Source organism: Oncorhynchus mykiss, chromosome 24 (genome assembly GCF_057628025.1).
Source record: "Oncorhynchus mykiss isolate SJ-2025 chromosome 24, ASM5762802v1, whole genome shotgun sequence".
NCBI lineage: Eukaryota > Metazoa > Chordata > Actinopteri > Salmoniformes > Salmonidae > Oncorhynchus > Oncorhynchus mykiss.
In genome coordinates, this window is record NC_143045.1 from 22,463,420 (window position 1) to 22,484,808 (window position 21,389).

Genomic DNA, 21,389 nt, shown 5'->3' on the forward strand with positions numbered 1-21,389 from the left:
TGGGGGCCCAGAGGGTGCAAGTCTTTGTACTTGCCCAAGTGATGGAACACTTGATTCAATTTACCAACTCATTACCAAACTTGTGACTGGAGTCGAGCGAGTTGAATGTGGGGGCGGGGATGTGTGCCCCCTCGTTTCCCCGGGGCCAGGACTGGGTGACGCTGTCGTGGGCCAGATGGTGTTTGAGCTGCTAGTGGAGAATGGCTGTCATTTTTTCAGTATAGGCAGTTATGTCAGAGGCTACAGTGTGCAGATAGGATTCCACTGTTATTGTGACACCCATTGTATTTTATTTTCTCTTTTGTGTTATTTAATGTTTTGTATTATTATATAGTTTTTTTGTAAAATGCCTTGGTGGTTGCGATAAAGGACTGGGGATGTTGTATTGATGTCAATGTCTCCATGTTCTCACATTTGAAAATAAATATGTGACATAGATATAAAAACAAAATATATGTGATTTGAATTGTGCATTTGAATTTGATTTGTTGTGCAACAGAACTATCTCTGTAATACGTTTCCAGCAGCAATCGCACTTGGCAATTAGATTTGGCTTTATCTGTATTTAAAGGCTGTTTTCGATCAGATCCGCTTTAGCTGACATCCACATAGAGGTTGTTGTTTTTGCGGTGTCTGAGGTGGAACTGTGTTAGAGCTGTTAAATCCACAAGTGGCTCCTGACATTATTCCTAAAGCAGATATTCTCTTTCACATATCATCTGTGGTAATCAACAGTGTCCCTTTCTCAATAAACCACCCCTGCATTCCCTCAATTTTTTATTTCACAGGTGTCACTTAGCAATCATTTCAAACACTTTATTTGCATAGTTCATATGTAGATGCTTTAGACTAACTATCTACTAACCTCATCCTTGACTTAAAGTTAACCCTTGGCCTAACCTTAACCTAACCCTTATTCTAAATCTAACCCTAACCGTAAGCTTAGCAGGCATTTGCTTATCAATAGATAGTTTGTTGATAGCATGATAATCTGTAGAGCATCTACAGGCACAATCTATCCAAATAAAGTGTGACTAAATTGTTTATCATTCACAATCTCTGTGCTCTGTGCTTGCCTAAAGATGAGGGGGTTCAACCTTGGGACATAGTTATTTTTAAGTTAAAAGGGTAAGGCCCAGGTTAGGGTTAGTATTTTCTACCATACTCTCATTAATGCACGAAGTGATGGAATAATGTCATTACATTTCAGAATGAACAACTTTTTCATAACTTGGTCTGTGAAAATATGCGGAAGCAGATGTTTGGAGAAAGATGAAGCAATTATTGCTGTAAGTTTAAGGCAGGTTTACTGATACACCCCAGGGGGGCGACAATGATGTACACTTTCTGTTATACAATGTTGCACACGGAAAGCAATTTAGGCTGCCAGAGAGGCTATGACTACACAGGCAGCTCAATTCTGATCTTTTTTTCACTAATTGGTCTTTTGACCAATCAGATCAGCTCTGAAAAATATCTGATTTGAAAAGAACTATTTATGTGTGAGAAATATCCAGTAGGCAAACATGAGGTTCCAGGTTGAATACTAGAAAGTGTCAAATGAAACACATGGCTTAAGAGACCACAAAACTTTTATTTACAAACTACATTCATACAAACAAGGCCACAGGTAGGTATTTACAGAAGTGTGTGTGTGTGTGTGTGTGTATGTGTGTGTGTGTTGACCCCTCACTGCAGTCACCCCCTACATGGCCAGTGCTACAGACATTGGCTTCAGGTCAAGGCTGCAAGGTGGTGCAGCTAAGAGAAGAGAGGTAGCAGTTCACGTTCAGGTGTCAATATGTGACATGGCAGTGTAACCATCAGAGGAGGACTTCATTAGACAAGTTGATGGTTAATGCACATTCTGATGATGATGAAATGTGGTTTAGCTAGATGATATCATCATGCTGATCTTAGGCCAGTTACAGACATCATAGTTTTTCCCAAAGGTAAAGTAGCTGATTTGTTTTTTATGACAGTGCTGCATGAACCAGCAGAGGTAGACGGAGGGTGTAAACTGTAGGTTATGTAGGATTAAAATGTGCAGGATATGGGCAGTAGAAGCAGTGACATATGTCTCAGACTGTGGTCATGACTTTGAGAGAGCCGGCGCGGAATCGCAGAATCTTCTTCTTCAGGGCGTGAGAGGCTTTGATTTTGACAAAGGTTTTGGGCTGTGAGGAGGCCTCTGGGGAGGCCTTAGGGGAGGAGGAAGCGGAGGGGGCCAGGCGAGGGGGCAGCTGCTGGGGCCATACCAGCCCCCCCTCATCAGAATCACTGGAGAGAGAGCTGGAGGCAGGGGAGTACACCTCACTCATGCTGGACTCTGACTCCCCAGGGGCGGCCCGCACATAGCCCTCCTCTCCCCAACACAGAGGTGCTCTCTCTGGGTATTCTGAGAGGCAAGGCTGGGCATGGACCTGGGAGTGGTGGTTGGGGTTGGGATGAGAGCAGGCCTGGGTGTGGCGGGCCCTACGAGGTGGGCGTCTGTGGGTCTGCTCACCCTGGGTCTCCCCTTCCTCCTGACTGAGCTCCAGGGTGGAGCACCAGCGTCGCCCCCCAGCATTGTTCTTATGCTGGGGGCCTGCATATGGGACCTGGCCCCTCTGGTGCTGGGGGTGCTCGGCTGTGCTGTACCTGCGCTTAGGGAGAGCCCTCTTCCCCATCAGACTGTTCTCAGACTGGGAGCGGCATGTCTTGTGGCCAGGCTTTTTGGAGCTCTGTCTCTCCTCATGGCTTTTCTTCCCCATGGCCCTGGGCTTTGAGCTGCTCTGGTCTGGGGACACAAAGGTTTGGCTGGGTTTGGAGGGCTCTAGAAGATAGTGTGAGGGGGAGCGTTCTGGAGGAAAGTGTGAGGGGGAGCGTACAGGGGTGTGGCAGGCCTGCCCAGGGATGTACTGGGCACTGACCAAGTGGTTATATGAAGCCGGGGAGTGGGGCAGCGGGTAGTGCTTGGGGGAATCAGGCGCACTACTAAAACAAGGGTCCAGAGCTCCACAAACGGGGTCCAGAAAGGGTGGATGGCCCCCGGCCAGGGAGTGGGGTCTGAAGTGGGGGTAGGGTAAAGACCGATAACAATCCTTCTCCATGGATGGGGCCTCTCCCCCCCATTCCTCCCTTTCTAGCGAGTCACACCACCAGGCCTGGCACTCAAGGTCAGGGTAGAGGTCCTGTGGGTCAGAGATGCAGTGCTCGGAGGTGTGAAGAGTAGGTTTCCTTCGCAGGCTGCTCTGCCTGTTTATGCTGGAGGAGTAGGGGGTGGAGGGGTCAGGCCCCAGGCTGGTACGAGGCATGCAGGGCCGGGGTGAGAGCGCGTAGCGATGGATGAGACCCAGGATGTAGCCTTTAACCCTCATGGCCTGCTGGAAATCCTCCTGGGTGGCCTGGTCCTCATCCTCCCAACCCTGGGCACAGTGTAGGTCCCACTGCCAGGGCTCCTCGGCCGTACCCTCCTCAGCGATTCCCTCAAGGTGTGGATAGGGGGCGGAGAAGGAGAGGGGAACAGTAGCATGAGGGGCTGGCTCCATCAGACTCTCACCTGTCAGCTGGAGGGCATAGCCTGTAGACAGAGAGCACAGAGAGAAGTCAATTGATCAATTGACTGGTTTGTTTTACTACTGATACGAGCACTTAATGCAACTAAAATAATGATGCAATAAAGTAAAGACAGTCCATGGTATTGTTGCTATGATACCATGAACCCTATTGTGGTTGAAAGAGAGCTGTTGAAAGTGGAGAGTGGAACTGAACTCACCCAGAGACTTCGGCCTCTCTGTGCTGCTGAAGCCCCAGCCAGGGTGGGGCTCTAGGAAGTCAGAGTGACAGGAATGCCCCCTTGGAGACTGGCTCTCACTCGACTCATAGAGCCCTGGGAAACACAGATGATGTCACTCATTAGACCTCTATCAGGCTTTCTCAAACCATATGCTGACAAAACTCATTTCCAATTTTATGTCCCTTTGACAAACCACAGAACAACTAACAGTAGCAAGAAGGGCATGAAAACAACCTTTGTCAAAACTAATGAAATGTTAGTCATTATATATGTACTTCAGTGAAATATAGGGCCACAATTCATGTAAAAAAGTACACAGAAAATATACAGAACATGGGTCAAACATGCAAAAAATAAGTTTAATTAAAAAGTGTCTACATTAAGAAAAATATAACTACACAATGCCCCTCTGATGTGGATCAGGGGTTAAAGTTCAGAGGTCAGAGAATTGAAAGGTGGTAGCATGAGGAGTACCTGAGCTGGGCCGACTGTCCCCTTGGGTCCCCTCATAGGTGACATCATCTGTGTCCACTCTCAGCTCGCCCACCTGCTGTTCCAGTGCCAGCATCAGCCCCCAGGGGGAGCTCTGGAGCGCACTCTGAGACAGACCAATACACAAGCATGATATACATACAGTACCAGTCAAAAGTTTGGACACACCTACTCATTCAAGGTTTTTCTTTATTTTTACTATTTTCTACATTGTAGAATAATAGCGAAGACATCAAAACTATGAAATAACACATATGGAATCATGTACTAAACAAAAAAGTGTTAAACAAATCAAAATAGCGGTAGAGATACTCTTAATGATTTGCCATGAAAAGCCAACTGACATTTACTCCTGAGGTGCTGACTTGCTGCACCCTCGACAACTAATGTGATTATTATTATTTGACCATGTTGGTCATTTATGAACATTTGAACATCTTGGCCATGTTCTGTTATAATCTCCACCCGGCACAGCCAGAAGAGGACTGGCCACCCCTCATAGCCTGGTTCCTCTCTAGGTTTCTTCCTAGGTATTGGCCTTTCTAGGGAGTTTTTCTTAGCCACCGTGCTTCTACACCTGCATTGCTTGCTGTTTGGGGTTTTAGGCTGGGTTTCTGTACAGCACTTTGAGATATCAGCTGATGTAAAAAGGGCTATATAAATAAATTTGATAATTAGGGCCGATTTCAAGTTTTCATAACAATCGGAAATCTGTATTTTTGGACAACGATTGGGCCAATTTATCATTATTTTTTTTTTTTTACACCATTATTGAATCTTTATTTAACTAGGCAAGTCAGTTAAGAACACAATCTTATTTTCAATGACTGCCTAGGAATGGTGGGTTAACTGCCTTGTTCAGGGTCAGAACAACAGATTTTTACCTTGTCAGCTCAGGGATTCAATCTTGCAACCTTACAGTTAACAAGTCCAACGCTCTAACCACCTGCCTCACGAGCATCCTGCCTGTTACGCGAATGCAGTAAGCCAAGGTAAGTTGCTAGCTAGAATTAAACTTATCTTATAAAAAACAATCAATCAATCATAAATCACTAGTTAACTACACATGGTTGATGATATTACTAGTTTATCTAGCGTGTCCTGCGTTGCATATTATCGATACGGTGCGTATTCGCGAAAAAGGACTGTCGTTGTTCCAATGTGTACTTAACCATAAACATCAATGCCTTTCTTAAAATCAATACACAGAAGTATATATTTTTAAACCTGCATATTTAGCTAAAAGAAATCCAGGTTAGCAGGCAATATTAACCAGGTGAAATTGTGTCACTTCTCTTGCGTTCATCGCACGCAGAGTCAGGGTATATGCAACAGTTTGGGCCGCCTAATTTGCCTACATTTTATGTAGTTATGACATAAAATTGAAGGTTGTGTAATGTAACAGGAATATTTAGACTTATGGATGCCACCCGTTAGATAAAATACGGAACGGTTCCGTATTTCACTGAAAGAATAAACGTCTTCTTTTCGAGATGATAGTATCCGGATTCGACCATATTAATGACCTAAGGCTCGTATTTCTGTGTGTTATTATGTTATAATTAAGTCTATGATTTGATAGAGCAGTCTGACTGAGCGATGGTAGGCACCAGCAGGCTCGTAAGCATTAATTCAAGCAGCACTTTAGTGCGTTTTGCCAGCAGCTCTTCACAATGCTTCAAGCATTGAGCTGTTTATGACTTCAAGCCTATCAACTCCCGAGATTAGGCTGGTGTAACCGATGTGAAATGGCTAGCTAGTTAGCGGGGTGCGCGCTAATAGTGTTTCAAACGTCACTCGCTCTGATACTTGGAGTGGTGGTTCCCCTGCTCTGCATGGGTAACGCTGCTTCGAGGGTGGCAGTTGTCGATGTGTTCCTGGGGTGAGGAGAGGGACGGAAGCTATACTGTTACACTGGCAATACTAAAGTGCCTATAAGAACATCCAATAGTCAAAGGTATATGAAATACAAATGGTATAGAGAGTAGAGGTCGACCGATTAATCGGAATGGCCGATTAATTAGGGCTGATTTCAAGTTTTCATAAGAATCGGAAATCTGTATTTTTGGGTGCCGATTTCCGATTCTTTTGTAAAAAAAAAATGTATTTAAATGTTTGTATACCTTTTTTTAAACTAGGCAAGTCAGTTAAGAACACATTCTTATTTTAAATGACTGCCTAGGAACTGTGGGTTAACTGCCTTGTTCAGGGGCAGAGCTACAGATTTTCACCTTGTCAGCTCAGGGGTTTCAATCTTGCAACTGCACAGTTAACTAGTCCAACGCTCTAACCATTGCACTCCACGAGTAGCCTGCCTATTACGCGAATGCAGTAGAAGGCAAGGAAAATTGCTAGCTAGCATTAAACTTATCTTATAAAAACAATCAATCATAATCACTAGTAATCCAGTTTAGCAGGCAATATTAACCAGGTGGAAATGTGTAATTTCATTGCACGCAGAGTCAGGGTATATGCAACAGTTTGGGCTGCCTGGCTAATTGCGAACTAATTTGCCAGAATTTTACGTAATTATGAAGGTTGTGCAATGTAACAAGAATATTTAGAGTTAGGGATGCCACCCGTTAGATAAAATACCGAACGGTTCCGTATTTCACTGAAATAATAAATGTTTTGTTTTCGAAATGATAGTTTCTGGATTCGATCATATTAATGACCAAAGGGGAGGACAGAAGCTATACTGTTACACTGGCAATACTATAGTGCCTATAAGAACATCCAATAGTCAAAGATATATGAAATACAAATGGTATAGAGAGAAATAGTCCTAAAAATAATATATTAACTACAACCTAAAACCTCTTACCTTGGAATATTGAAGTCTCATGTTAAAAGGAACCACCAACTTTCATATGTTCTTATGTTCTGAGCAAGGAACTTAAACGTTAGCTTTCTTACATGGCACATATTACTTTCTTCTCCAACACTTTGTTTTTGCATTATTTAAACCAAATTGAACATGTTTCATTATTTATTTGAGGCTACATTTATTTTATTGATGTATTATATTAGGTTAAAATAAGTGTACATTCAGTATTGTTGTAATTGTCATTATCACGAATATTTTTTTTTTTTTTTTTTTTTTTTTTTTTTTTAAATCGGCCGATTAATCGGCATCGGCTTTTTTTGGTCCTCCAATAATCAGTATCGGTATTGGCATTGAAAAATCATAATCGGTCGACCTCTAGTTGAGATGTTATTTTTGTGGATGCACTCACAGCCAACACACACTAGCTACGCATGGTGTCCCCAGCACACACACACACTTCAATTTGCCTTAAATGACTGTTGCTACATTATGTCATTTTAACAGATATCAGCAAAATGCTGTGACCTCCTCTACATTACAGAGTCTTGGGGATGGAGAGGCTGTTAGACAACTGACAGGAATTGCTCTGTGTGTGTGTGTGTGTGTGTGTGTGTGTGTGTGTGTGTGTGTGTGTGTGTGTGTGTGTGTGTGTGTGTGTGTGTGTGTGTGTGTGTGTGTGTGTGTGTGTGTGTGTGTGCAAGGGGATTATTTAAAAAAGGATGTAGCTGTACACTGCTGGAATGCAAAGGACCAAGGTTTTAGCAGCAAGCTGACTATCAGTGTGGAAGGGAGGGAAAATTCTTCCTTGAATTAAATGAGAGTATGTAGAGCGTGCAAAGACAGATTAATGAAAAATTCAGTCTGTCATTTTGTCATAATAAGGAGCCAAGCTTTACCTGAGCCAAACCAGCATCATACCAATGCAAGCTAACATAATGAGCTAGACAGTATAAAAACACTCCATATACTGTAGATCCCAACTTTCCTATTCGGATGCTGAGTCAAAAAACAACAAGCAGCAGCATATCTGGTCATGAGGTTGGCTGCTGTTTTGGTCACTCAGCAGCGCTGGAATCATTTCTGGGATTCTGGGTCATTTTTCTCAGGCAGACAAGAGTAGATCAGTGTGATAGAAGCGCTGTGTTTGCGAAGAGACAAAATACCCAAGCCAGGCTGTGTCTACCCAAGCATCCATTATGCAATGAAACCTATTGGCGATATGCTTTCTGTCACTAAACTAATATCAAACATGAAACCATTGTATTATGGTGGTTACTAATAGGTGAGTGGAAGAGATCTCCAGGTTTTATAGCTACCTGAGTGCGAGCAAAATAAATAATACAAGGAAAGAAGGAGGAAGAGAGTGTATTGGAAATCAATTTATCCATGACACACTTTCACCAAATTGATCATTAGGCCTAGGTCCTCCGGCAAGCTCACATGGATCTAGAACTAGCAGACACTGTGACAATTAGGCTGGCTAATTAAAACATAATGACACAGAACGCAAACAAAGCTTTGAGGACACACACACAGGACACATACACAAACATAGCTGACTTCCAGAGTGTGTAGCTCTGTAGGGGTCTCTGGCGGCTCCCTTTCATGACGATACTTTTGATTCTGCTGCATTATTAATTGACGCCTCTTGATCTCATAACGCACACTGCCTGGTGTCATTACTATTTGACTGCATCCTGTGCTCTCTCCGGTGGAGAGAGGGATGGAAGGGGAGCAGTCAGGCAGCTTCGTGGCAGCACACAGACATGCAAGCACACACACACCATGTTTACATAACAGGCGTGAATGAGGCATGCAGGCTGCACATGCCAGCCTCTGTGGTCTGCCTCCACAGCAAGGACAACAGGCTCTGAATGGACTCTATCCAGCTTGACTTCAGTCAGTCAGTGCTCAGGTGACACAGCTGCTCAGAGCCTCCAGCTCAGGGGGAAGCTAGGTTAAAGAAGACATTACGGGACACAGCCCGAGCCCAGGCAGCTCTCACCTACCCATTTCATCAGTCACTCAAATCGCCGAACCCAGGCAGATCTCACCTACCCATATCATCAGTCACTCAAATCCCCGGACCCAGGCAGCTCTCACCTACCTATATCATCAGTCACTCAAATCCCTGGACCCAGGCAGTTCTCACCTACCCATATCATCAGTCACTCAAATCCCCGGACCCAGGCAGTTCTCACCTACCCATATCATCAGTCACTCAAATCCCTAGACCCAGGCAGCTCTCACCCACCCATATCATCAGTCACTCAAATCCCCGGACCCAGGCAGCTCTCACCCATGTATATCATCAGTCACTCAAATCCCCGAGCCCAGGCAGCTCTCACCCACCCAGACATCAGTCACTCAAAGCCCCAGGACCAGGCAGCTCTCACCCATCTATATCATCAGTCACTCAAAGCCCCGGGGCCAGGCAGCTCTCACCCATCTATATCATCAGTCACTCAATGCTCCGGGCCCAGGCAGCTCTCACCCACCCAGACATCAGTCATTCAAAGTCCCCGGCCCAGGCAGCTCTCACCCACCCAGACATCAGTCATTCAAAGCCCCCCCCCGGGCCCAGGCAGCTCTCACCCACGCAGACATCAGTCACTCACCGCTGAGAAGGGAACTCACACTAATGATGTGGCACTCACAGTAATGATGTGGCACTCACACTAATGATGTGGCACTCTATGGAAGACATGGGCACACAGCGTCTTAGACATGCCCAAATCACCACACACTGAGGCCAAGCATATAGATCAATAGAGACGCAGATGTATGCGCTCGCACACACACAAGTCTATCGACACACACGCACACACGGGCTTGCTAATGCTTGCACTCTCCAAACACACACAGCATGGTGGCTCAGAGTGGGGTCAATGTCTTGTGCTTTACCAGCTGCTGTCTGGCATGGCATGGCTATCAGCAACTACACACTGGGCCTCTGGGCCTATAGACAGGACAGGAGGACCTGGGGCAAAAGCAAAGGCCAAGGAAACTGTCCCAAACATTCCCAGGAGAGGGCAACATGGGTCAGTAGCTTATGTGTGAATCTGCCTTAAAAACACCACACAACATAGACTCTCTACATGCAAAATGAGATTGGGTCCAGTGGGAAACACATGGAGAAGTGATGTTTGAAGGGCTCAATAGACATTCTTGTTACACAATTCTCCAACCAATAATCTCCAAGGAATTTTCTGCAAAATGATTTGCATGCTTGGAAAGACAATTAAGTTAATATCTGTCAGTATCTATCGATCCAAATTTACAGATCCCTCAAATGGACCGACCGGAATGACTTAATGAAACGTGCACAACAAATTGCGAGAACTTGTGCGGCATTTAGGGGGAGTCAATCGTCGCACAGTGTAAAAAATAGTATTCACCATCACCGTCGAAGCGGAGCCAGTTTGCTCTGCGTTGACATCTTATTGGGTGATGTGTTCCAGTTGTGCATTCAAAGCGGCGGCCGAGGTGCATGATTCGCCTGTCGGCACACCGAGTCCCTCGTGTGCATTAGTATTCCTCTCCATATGCGCCTATTGTTTGGGCCGCGGCGGAGGAGAGGAACGCGGGGGGAAGCTGGGAGGAGAGGGAGGCGGCTGCTTTAATTTCTTTCACCCTCTTTTATAGGAGCGTTCTATTGAGAACAGTGGGCCGTGTGCGAGTCGATGGTGTAGTATAGTCTAAAGGCTACTAGCCTGTATATCTTTCTTTTTTTAAAGATAGAGGGCTGAAAATTGGGCGTAAGGAGATAACTGTTACATCCCATTCATTCAAAAGAAAAACATGTATTGTTTGAATATATATTTTATTTTTTACAAAAGCCCATTTTCTCTATAATAGGCTAATGTTAAGCATGCGTAATAGTTGCCATCACGGATAGCTAACGCTCTTTTTATTATTATTTGGGATGACATCGGTTGGATGGTCGGATTCTCCGTATGGGAGGTGATTTGAGTGGTGGGACACGCATCACGCCCACCTCTGGCAGCATAGTACATCCCTGCCTATAAACTAACGTTAGTTCCCACAAGGACAACGAAAATCTCCACAGTCTAAAGAAACGTGCCTCATAACTTATATCTAAATCACGTCATATATGATACTATACTATCAGATGAAAATGTATTTAATACAAATATAACTATTCACATGTCCTATCAGCTCCCGTTATGAACTCATTTGAAAAATAAAAGTCAACGAATGAATATGTATAAACACTTGCTAAGTAAAATACAACATAAATGTAGGACCATGCAGGGAACATGCAGGGAACAATGGGTCATTAAACAGTGGACTCCAAAAGACGGGTGCTCCACCCCCCATTCCGTTTCCCCAAGGCATATATTTGCAGCCGAAGGATGGAAACGATTAGATCCTTTCAGATGGGGATACTATTAATCAAGTTAAGTAACTTTTCTTGCAGATAAGTTTCGTCGCTGGACAATAGGCGCACACCACCAATGCATTGTCCACTAACGGGGGAAAATAAATCGTATTTTATATAGGCTACGTAGCCTATCCCTCTATAGAGCCTAGGGGTAAACTGGGGGTTAATCGCGGTGGCGACCGACCACCCTGGTCGAGTAGCCATTCTGTGCACTACAACAATGTTCCTACGAGGTGAATTAGCCTATATCACATAAAAAGGCAACAATGTCCAAACTACCTCCACCTCTTTTAACGTCTTACCAGATGACGTCTCAATGTCAAGTTCTCTTGCCCCCAACTTCTGAAACCCGATAGCTCGTTCCTTGTGTAATTTTCGGGCATGGGCTCCCCCAGGGCCAGAGCACCGAGGACCAGGCACTCCTGCCTCTGCTTGCGGATCTCCAGCTCACAAAGTCCGGTCAGACTGGCCTCCATACGCTCCTTATTCCGACTGCGCTCCGTAGTCATTGGGAAAGAAAAGGCACCGTACATGGTTCCAAAACCTTTTCCAATGGTTTGATAGAAACACCTGAATTACTTGCAATATTTATTTTTACAAAATATTCTTGCTCAAGTCCTTATCTTGTTGTTTTTGACCCCCCCTTGTTGCAACCACTTTTGTTCTTCATCGCACATGTGGATATCCAAGCTGATTTCTTTTCATTTAGGTTAGGCTACAACGCTGGTTGCCTATTTGCAGCATGAGTGCCTGTGGCTGTGCGCTATACATTTTCTATTTCGTAGCTGTCAGACGTAGAATGGTGTGCTCCGCCCTCCTCCACAGTCTATTGGCTCTGATATCACAGTCAGGATTTCATCCACCCCTTGCAATCTAGCCTCAATTGTCATTTGATAAAGAATGCTATGTGTCTTGGTGGGATGGCTATAGCCCATTCCCTATTTTTTATTTCACCTTTATTTAACCAGGTAGGCTAGTTGAGAACAAGTTCTAATTTGCAACTGCGACCTGGCCAAGATAAAGCATAGCAGTGTGAACAGACAAAACAGAGTTATTTACTTTTACGCACTATACATCTTCCTCAGCCATGCACACTCGAATACTGTGGGTTGAGGCTGGCCGGATGGTGTTATCCTGTTGATGGCATGCTTCATTGGGACATTTTGAGTGAAATATGACGAGGGTCAAGAGATATGAACTGGCCATTAACCCTTATCATCAATGGTATCGTTAGTCATATCCCAGTAAGCAACATGAAGTAACACATATATTTTAGACATATTTTCCAGGCGTTGCCATCAGGTGCAATTTAGGTGCTGAATGAAAGATGAAAATACATTTTAAAAAACGTCATTTATTTGTGATTGATTCTACGATTAAATTTCAACTGCACATACTGTATATTTTCAATTAAGTAAGCATGATATTACAATAATATTTTTTCAAGCCCATTAATATAAGAAAAGAGGAGCCAACTGATGATTGCAACAGAATATTTATTTTTGCTCCCTTCTGTCACATCCACTTATGTTAGAACTGGCAGCAATTATGTTCAAACCTATAGAATAAACCAATAGACCACTCCAACTAGAATAACATTCTCAGTAAGGTTTACAGAATGTTATTGTGTTGCTATGACTATTATATGTTGTTGTGTATCTATCTACCTTAGTTGAATGCACTGTCTGTAAGTGACTCCGGATAAAAGTAGAGAGAGTACATTAGAGTAAAGTTGGGAAGAATACAGTACCCTATACTTTTCTTTACTGTACTCTACTGTCCCCTAGCTAAAAAACGTTAGCTGACCTCTCCCACACAGCCTAACGCCTCCTCTGCTACCACACAGCCCAACGCTTCATTCTGCCCCCACACAGCCTAAATCCACACATCCTACATCCTCCTTCTGCTCCCACACAGCCTCCTTTTGCTCCCACACTTCCTATGCCTCACAGTCAGTTCTGTGTCTGCGCCTCCTAGAGACTGGGCGAGCACGAGAGTAGCGTCTGCGTCTGGGCGTTATGATGATAGATGATATTTCAAACTATACAGATTGAGCGGTTGAACCCGCGCTATTTACAGCTTTCCGCGTCAGTGACGTACGTCATCACATTCACATGATGCAACAACCAACAAAGCAAATAACTTGTGACGTCATCCCCATGGGACTATAAAAGGGACTGCACGGGCATCCCTCTGAATTCAGATGATATTTTGAAACGATCATGGATTCAATAGTTTTATACTAAATCAGAAGTATCAACAGTAGCGGCAAAGCTGCCACAGATGTGGTTCTACTGTAGTTCTACTCCCGCGCCATAATGAGAAGTTACACCCTAAAAGTCCCTTCAGTGGTGGCTTCGGCCGGGCAATATTTGTCTGGCAGGCCAGCCTTGACAACAAGAGCTGTGGCAATCACCCATTGAAAATCTGGTGGATTTCTCTATTTAGTTTTTTATTTTATTTTCTTAAAATGTTTATTTCAAAAGTATATTTATTTGAATAAATAAATATATTTTAATATAACTTTCATTATTTATTTATGTCGGATGTCTTTGTATATATTTGGGTAAATATTGTAAAACAAAATGTATTAAAGACATTTTGTATTTAATTATTTCATACATTACTGTGATACAAATTAAATATAACTTCAAATAGATAAAAATTACATACTTAAAATGTGGAGGTTCAAAATACCATGTTTCTCTTAAAATTACCTTGAATTTACCTTGAAAAGGCCTTTATGTAAGACATATTAGCTTGTTCTGTCACACCCTGATCTGTTTCACCTGTCTTTGTGATTGTCTCCACCCCATCCAGGTGTCGCCCATCTTCCCCTGTGTATTTATACCTGTGTTCTCTGTTTGCCTGTTGCCAGTTTGTCTTGTTTGTCAAGCTTACCAAGCCTTTGTCCTGTCAACTCCTGGTTGCCTGTCCTGACCCTGAACCTGCTGCCTGACCACTCTGAGACCTGAGCCTGCCTGCCGTCCTGTACCTTTTCCCCATCTGATTTCCGACCTGCCTGACAAAAACCTGACCCGACCTGCCTGAAAAAGTGCAGAAATATATCAGTATCACATTGGTGTGTGTGTGGGTCCAACATGTTCCCGCAACATGTTCCCACAATACACATTTCTGAATGTCAAGAAAGGTCTTTAAGGATAAGGAACTGATTTTGCAAGGAGAACAGTGAAGTCTGAAATCTGATGGTCAAAATATTGACACATTTTGAGAAGGTATGAGTAATGAATTTGTTGTGCGCATGGGGATTTCTGCACAAATTAATTACTGATGTGTTGTTGTAGGATAATGGCTGAAGCAGGAACAACCCACACACTATAGTGCTAAACGTACATTTATTTTACAGGTTACATAGCGTAATATTAGTCTGGTAAATATGTATCCAGTACTACAAGCGTGGGAGGGCATTATTCTAAAAAACACGTAAATCAGTCCCTCATTGACAGCCTACTTAGTATGCGTAGATGAACCATGTCCCCATCTTGTGGCCTAAATAATAATTGCATTAGCATGCCACAGGGGCATGGCTGAGAGTTTCTTGAAATATATTTATAACTAACCACATAGTTGGAATGGCTCCTCTGTGAAGTGAGCATGTGCACAAACCAATTTCGACTGTGCACCGATGTTTAATTAATGGATGAGAACATTATTAGGTGTTGAGAAAAGGTTCTAAACGGATGATTCAGTTTCATATCCCCTGTGACGTGTCTGGGTTTTTGTGTCTGTGGTTTCCTTTTGCAAGGGTGGAGACTTCGTTCTAACTCGTATAAACACAAATTAATCACACAGCTGACCAAATTACGCAAAATATTACTTCTGGGTTAACAGAGATTAAATATAGTATGTCCAGGTGAGCTTGATAAAATGTGTTATTAACCAAGACTGCAAGAACCCCAGAATCTAACTCACCAATGTTCCCCTCTTTGCCTTGCATGTTCAGTTGTTGCTGATGTAGTTATTGTAGGCTTCATCATGGAGAACATATTTTTTAAAAGAGGAAACGTCACAATCTTGAATCTTTTTGTTCAATTTTTATTCATACCTCCAATCTCAACTTCACATCTACCAGAAAGCCACTTTATCTTAGTCTCTATTAGGCAAAGTCATTGGCAAGTCAAAACCCACGCACAGCGCAGGTTTGATTCTCTTGTCAGTGTGTGTAGACTGCAGATATACACAACGTATACGTACAGTATACCATATATAAATCTAATTAAGAATCATTTTACAGATCAAAACAGGTCTAAAAAACAAAACATTAGGTTTTTGAACTGAGCTACACCAGTAAGATAATGCCAAGACACACTTGTTAGAAGTGTTCAGTAGTCATTTGTTCAGTAGTCATTTTCAAGGAGGTTGGGACTCCTGTAAGTTAGCCAGAGATTCAGCAAGGCATATTTCAATTAATGTAGTCAGTGAAGCACATAATGTATGCAGTGTTGATGACAACATAATGGCGCTGTCAAGACATCTGGAGCCTTGGTTACAGAGCTTTAGAGCCAGAATAGCAATCATACTTGCTAATGCCAAAATATGTGAGAGCGAGTGCGAAAAACAAAACACTAAAACAAAACAAAAAAAAAGCTAATCAGATCTATAAGGGGTCATGAGTTTTATTTTTTAGGTGATTGCTTGTAATGCTGAATAATATGATTGAATATCCTGTGTTTTCTATGAATATTGTTACACTATGGTATAATAGCTTGTTGCATAAACAAACATCAACCATACCCTTATAACTAGTTCATAAGCACGAGCATAAGGTGTTTACTCATATGATACATAACATGCTATAATTCTGCAAAACAGCTAATTCCATACTTATAAACGAGTTGTAATGTTTTGTGGTATTGTCCCGAATTTCAGAATTAGATGACTTTAAGTTTAACATTTGGAATGTGTGACAATTAATACACCTATCTTATGGAGACATTCTAGTTGCTAACATGAGAAACCCAATGGGTATGTTACCGTGCTTCTTTCAGATGATTTGAAATGGTCCATTTCAATTACTGAAATAAATATAGAAATCCAAGCAATTTTATAACTCAAAAAGTCCATACACTTTAAAAATAAACAAAGCATTTCAATCACATTTTTACATATGAAATATAATCACATATTTGAAACATAACCTCCGCACATCTTTCAGTATAATATAGCTTGATTGTGAAAGGGATTTCTATAAAACAGAAATACTTTCCAATCACTGATGTTCAGATCTTAAGATTTCCACAAATGATCAATAATATACCTTGTGATATTAAAAGTAATCATATGACACGCTGCAGGAGAGCCAAGCCTAAAACATGTTCATTCAGTAACCTTGGAAACCCAGAACTAGAATCTAGCCTATAGTCTGTCATGAGAGATCACTCATTCAGTAACTCACCAATGCAACGCCAGCACACATTAAAGCCAGGGAGTCAAACATTTTCAACATACTTTAAAACGACTAAAACCAAATTGAAACTGTGCAGAAATCATATAATGGACTTACATTCATACAGTTTCTTGACTGTGTCCAGCTTGTTATCAATCACCAAAATTAAAGCTAGACAGTCAGAATAGATGATTTTCTTTGTTGCACATTTTGATTGCGAGTAAATACTGTATAACACATTTTCAAAAAGTCACTCGTTCATTGAGGACCGAATGCGGCCCCTGGGGCAAAATCCGTTTGACGCCCCTGCATTAAAAGAGATAGATATCCACTCCTCCACAGTTCACGCACAACCCACTCCTGTCCTGTCTAACCCTGAAATATTTAAGAGAACAGTCACTCACAAAATCATGTAATTACATCATCAAGTGAACAGAAATGTGTTGAAAGGAAATTTCAATCAAAGATACAGAGTAAGCATTCTATTATATTGGATAAACATAATACTTGTTAGAATGCAAAAAGGGCTTCCGTTTCACTATAACATAAGGGCTGCAATACCACGGAATTTCTTTCATTCACTATTTGGAAGGTCTTTAAAGTGCAGTACTGATCCTCTTTTTGGAAGTGATTTTATCACTGAGCTCATGCCGCAGCTAGGGGTTACACTTCAGACATTGCCTACCTGAGGTTAATCCAGCAGGTACATTTACTTGTCTTTCAATAAATCAATGATAAATAGCTAAGTGAAAATGAATGGCATCTTCTGAAGGCTTTTATCTACCCTCTGTTATGGTCCAATTGAATTGTGTACAGATTCCAACCCAAACACTGGACGTGGAGAATGGGGGTGTGTATATGATTTGGAATAAGCAGGGATGCAGGTTGTTGATATGGATAAGCAAAGAGGGTGTGTGTATGTGTGTGGTTGAGTCAAGCCACTTGGCATGGACACAGAGATGTCCATATGGGCTGATTGTAAACTGTTAGCCAGAGAGGCTAATGCAAGGCTGCATCCAAACGCATGGGCATTATAAAAGGCAGTTTGGCTACATGTGCCAGAAATTAAATGTTGAGACACATCCATGTGTGGAATGATAGAAATGTCACACTGTATAAATTAACACATGTGCACACACACACGCACACATAAACATACAGTACACTCAAGCACACATGCATACTAGACATGTCACAGACATATCTGGCATGCTTTTCTGAAGAAAACAGTTTTCTTTATAAATTATTGTACCCAGCTAGAGCTTTGATAACTTTCCTATATACATAAATAAACAATTAATATATGCTATGTATATATCTTGAAATATTCAATATTGAAATATACATATATATTTCAAATATATTTATATAATTTTTTTCATCCTCAAACATTTTTAAGAGATATAGTCACAGTTTAGTAATAAAACACTTACATAAGAACACAGGTCTCCCTAATTGTCTTGCTGCAGTATCCCTTTTTCAAGTATCAATGACTTCTTAGTCTGCGTGCTGTCTTTTCCTACAGAAAAGACTACGGGTCAAGTTGTACTACATTCTCGGGTCTTATGGATCAGTACAAACTCATTTTGATAAATGTGCAACAAATAATGGAACTAATTAACACTGTGCATAAAACAAATCACCAGTAACTGATAAATAAAAGCTCCGTATTGTTGCCGTACTTGGAAAGTAGAAGTGACAGGCTAGCTATCATTCTTAAAAATGGATCAAAATACTGTTCCACAACTGATAAGTTGATAAGTCTGATGGACAATGAACTGCATTGCCCAACTAGTACAATAGTGGCAATACCACGTAAAGCTCATTCATAAACCTTCAAGAAGACTCTAAATTCCATAAATTCCTGTTGTTAACAGGAGATCCATTTGCCACCAAGCATGGATGTTTTGACACGCCACATTACATATCCTCTCTATCCCGAACAACATCCTGCAATCTCTTAACGTTTCTCTTTATTGAGTACCTGTGAGAAGGAACCTCCTCCACCTAAGTCAATCATTATGCAAATTCCAACACAACAGCCTAGCTCTAGGTGATTAGGGAAACCAGCCCTGCTGCACTGTTGAGCCCGGGGCAAAAACAAGGCAGTTGAGACATTTCAGTGGAAATGTGCTTGCACATACATATACTCTATAATATATATTTGCTGGTGATCCTGCTACTCTAGAGCATGATCTGTGGCCACGATCAGAGGAGTTCATAAAAGGGACACTGCAGCGCGCACCTGTAGGGGAGGATCGGTATGGAACAGTCAAGGGAGTGTAGAAAGTCTTGATACTGTAGGTCCCCTTTCCTCATCTATCTCTCCTCTTTTGTTTGTCTTTAGACACTCACAGAGCAGGAATGGAACCACAGACAGACGCTCATTGAGAGGAGTTAAGGTGATGAGTAAAATCACATGCTGAGCTTTTTGTTGTCCTCCATTCCCCATGTGGCAATGGCTGACAGTACGAAGTCCTTCCAACATTAAAAGACAAAGAAAAATAAGAGACAGAAGTGGCGTCAAGGTAAGCGGAGCTGTTGCCTTCCCACGATGCCTCAGTGCTGTGGGAACCCCACTGTTCAATTCCTGTCTGTGATAGGGGCACGTCCTGACCTGCGGGGTCATGACCTCTGAGCTGGAGGACGGCAGCCGGTAGGCGGTCCCTGTCACACTGGGGCCAGCTTGCCTGGCAGTCGGTTGGTCTATTGTCTCTCATTGTTTTGTTTGCATACTTATACACAAACAGTTCCTATATTGCACACCATGCCCTCATGGCCTAAGCTCGTATGTCAGTTGTAACCGCTTCTTTTCTCCTCAGCTTCTGAGCTGTAGTCCCTTAAGCCAATGCCCCTTTGAAGGTTCAGTAGAGAGTCTTTCATCTGTAGAGGAAAACAGAAAACATTAAAACCTTTGCATGTAACTATAAGCATAGTTTCTTATGAGAAATATCTTTCACACTTTGAGACCCTGCAGAAAAACCTATAGGATTTGATTCTTAGCCTTGTGTTAATGCTTGTAACTGTATGTCTTCTGTGTTCCCTACCTGGTCTGATAGTACCACTGTTCCCTACCTGGTCTGATAGTACCACTGTTCCCTACCTGGTCTGATAGTACCACTGTTCCCTACCTGGTCTAATAGTACCACTGTTCCCTACCTGGTCTGATAGTACCACTGTTCCCTACCTGGTCTGATAGTACCACTGTTCCCTACCTGGTCTAATAGTACCACTGTTCCCTACCTGGTCTAATAGTACAACTGTTCCCTACCTGGTCTGATAGTACCACTGTTCCCTACCTGGTCTAATAGTACCACTGTTCCCTACCTGGTCTAATAGTACCACTGTTCCCTACCTGGTCTGATAGTACCACTGTTCCCTACCTGGTCTAATAGTACCACTGTTCCCTACCTGGTCTGCTAGTACCACTGCTCCCTACCTGGTCTGATACTACCACTGTTCCCTACCTGGTCTAATAGTACCACTGTTCCCTACCTGGTCTAATAGTACCACTGTTCCCTACCTGGTCTAATAGTACCACTGTTCCCTACCTGGTCTAATAGTACCACTGTTCCCTACCTGGTCTAATAGTACCACTGCTCCCTACCTGGTCTGATAGTACCACTGTTCCCTACCTGGTCTAATAGTACCACTGTTCCCTACCTGGTCTAATAGTACCACTGTTCCCTACCTGGTCTGATAGTACCACTGTTCCCTACCTGGTCTAATAGTACCACTGCTCCCTACCTGGTCTAATAGTACCACTGTTCCCTACCTGGTCTAATAGTACCACTGTTCCCTACCTGGTCTAATAGTACCACTGCTCCCTACCTGGTCTAATAGTACCACTGTTCCCTACCTGGTCTAATAGTACCACTGTTCCCTACCTGGTCTAATAGTACCACTGTTCCCTACCTGGTCTAATAGTACCACTGTTCCCTACCTGGTCTAATAGTACCACTGTTCCCTACCTGGTCTAATAGTACCACTGTTCCCTACCTGGTCTAATAGTACCACTGTTCCCTACCTGGTCTAATAGTACCACTGCTTCCTACCTGGTCTAATAGTACCACTGTTCCCTACCTGGTCTAATAGTACCACTGTTCCCTACCTGGTCTAATAGTACCACTGTTCCCTACCTGGTCTAATAGTACCACTGTTCCCTACCTGGTCTAATAGTACCACTGCTTCCTACCTGGTCTAATAGTACCACTGTTCCCTACCTGGTCTAATAGTACCACTGTTCCCTACCTGGTCTAATAGTACCACTGTTCCCTACCTGGTCTAATAGGACCACTGTTCCCTACCTGGTCTAATAGTACCACTGTTCCCTACCTGGTCTAATAGTACCACTGTTCCCTACCTGGTCTAATAGTACCACTGTTCCCTACCTGGTCTAATAGTACCACTGTTCCCTACCTGGTCTAATAGTACCACTGTTCCCTACCTGGTCTAATAGTACCACTGTTCCCTACCTGGT

General features: G+C 42.7%; 2 protein-coding genes across 11 annotated transcripts in view; both read right to left on the reverse strand.

Annotated features, from left to right (window-relative positions):
• Window positions 1-1,574: 1,574 nt before the first annotated feature.
• LOC110504025 (dapper homolog 3-like) lies at window positions 1,575-12,342 on the reverse strand. Of its 2 annotated transcripts, none has more exons than XM_021582803.3 (4): window positions 11,805-12,342; window positions 4,253-4,376; window positions 3,758-3,871; window positions 1,575-3,562 (listed from the first exon to the last, which is right to left on the reverse strand). In XM_021582803.3, exons 1-4 carry the CDS (start codon window positions 12,033-12,035, stop codon window positions 2,082-2,084), a joined length of 1,950 nt encoding a protein of 649 aa, XP_021438478.2. In that variant the 5' UTR covers window positions 12,036-12,342; the 3' UTR covers window positions 1,575-2,081. The 2 variants fall into 2 exon arrangements, with proteins under 2 accessions (XP_021438478.2, XP_021438479.2); XM_021582804.3 differs by lacking the exon at window positions 11,805-12,342 and adding an exon at window positions 10,496-10,583.
• A 3,202-nt stretch (window positions 12,343-15,544) lies between these two features.
• LOC110504027 (protein Aster-B) overlaps window positions 15,545-21,389 on the reverse strand; it is a 91,424-nt gene continuing 85,579 nt past the window's right edge. For all 9 annotated transcript variants that reach the window (XM_090218737.1, XM_090218732.1, XM_090218730.1 and 6 more), the window contains one exon: window positions 15,545-19,792. In XM_090218737.1, coding sequence (XP_090074863.1) covers window positions 19,703-19,792 — 90 coding nt within the window. In that variant the 3' untranslated portion in view covers window positions 15,545-19,702. The remainder of the gene's footprint in view (window positions 19,793-21,389) is intronic.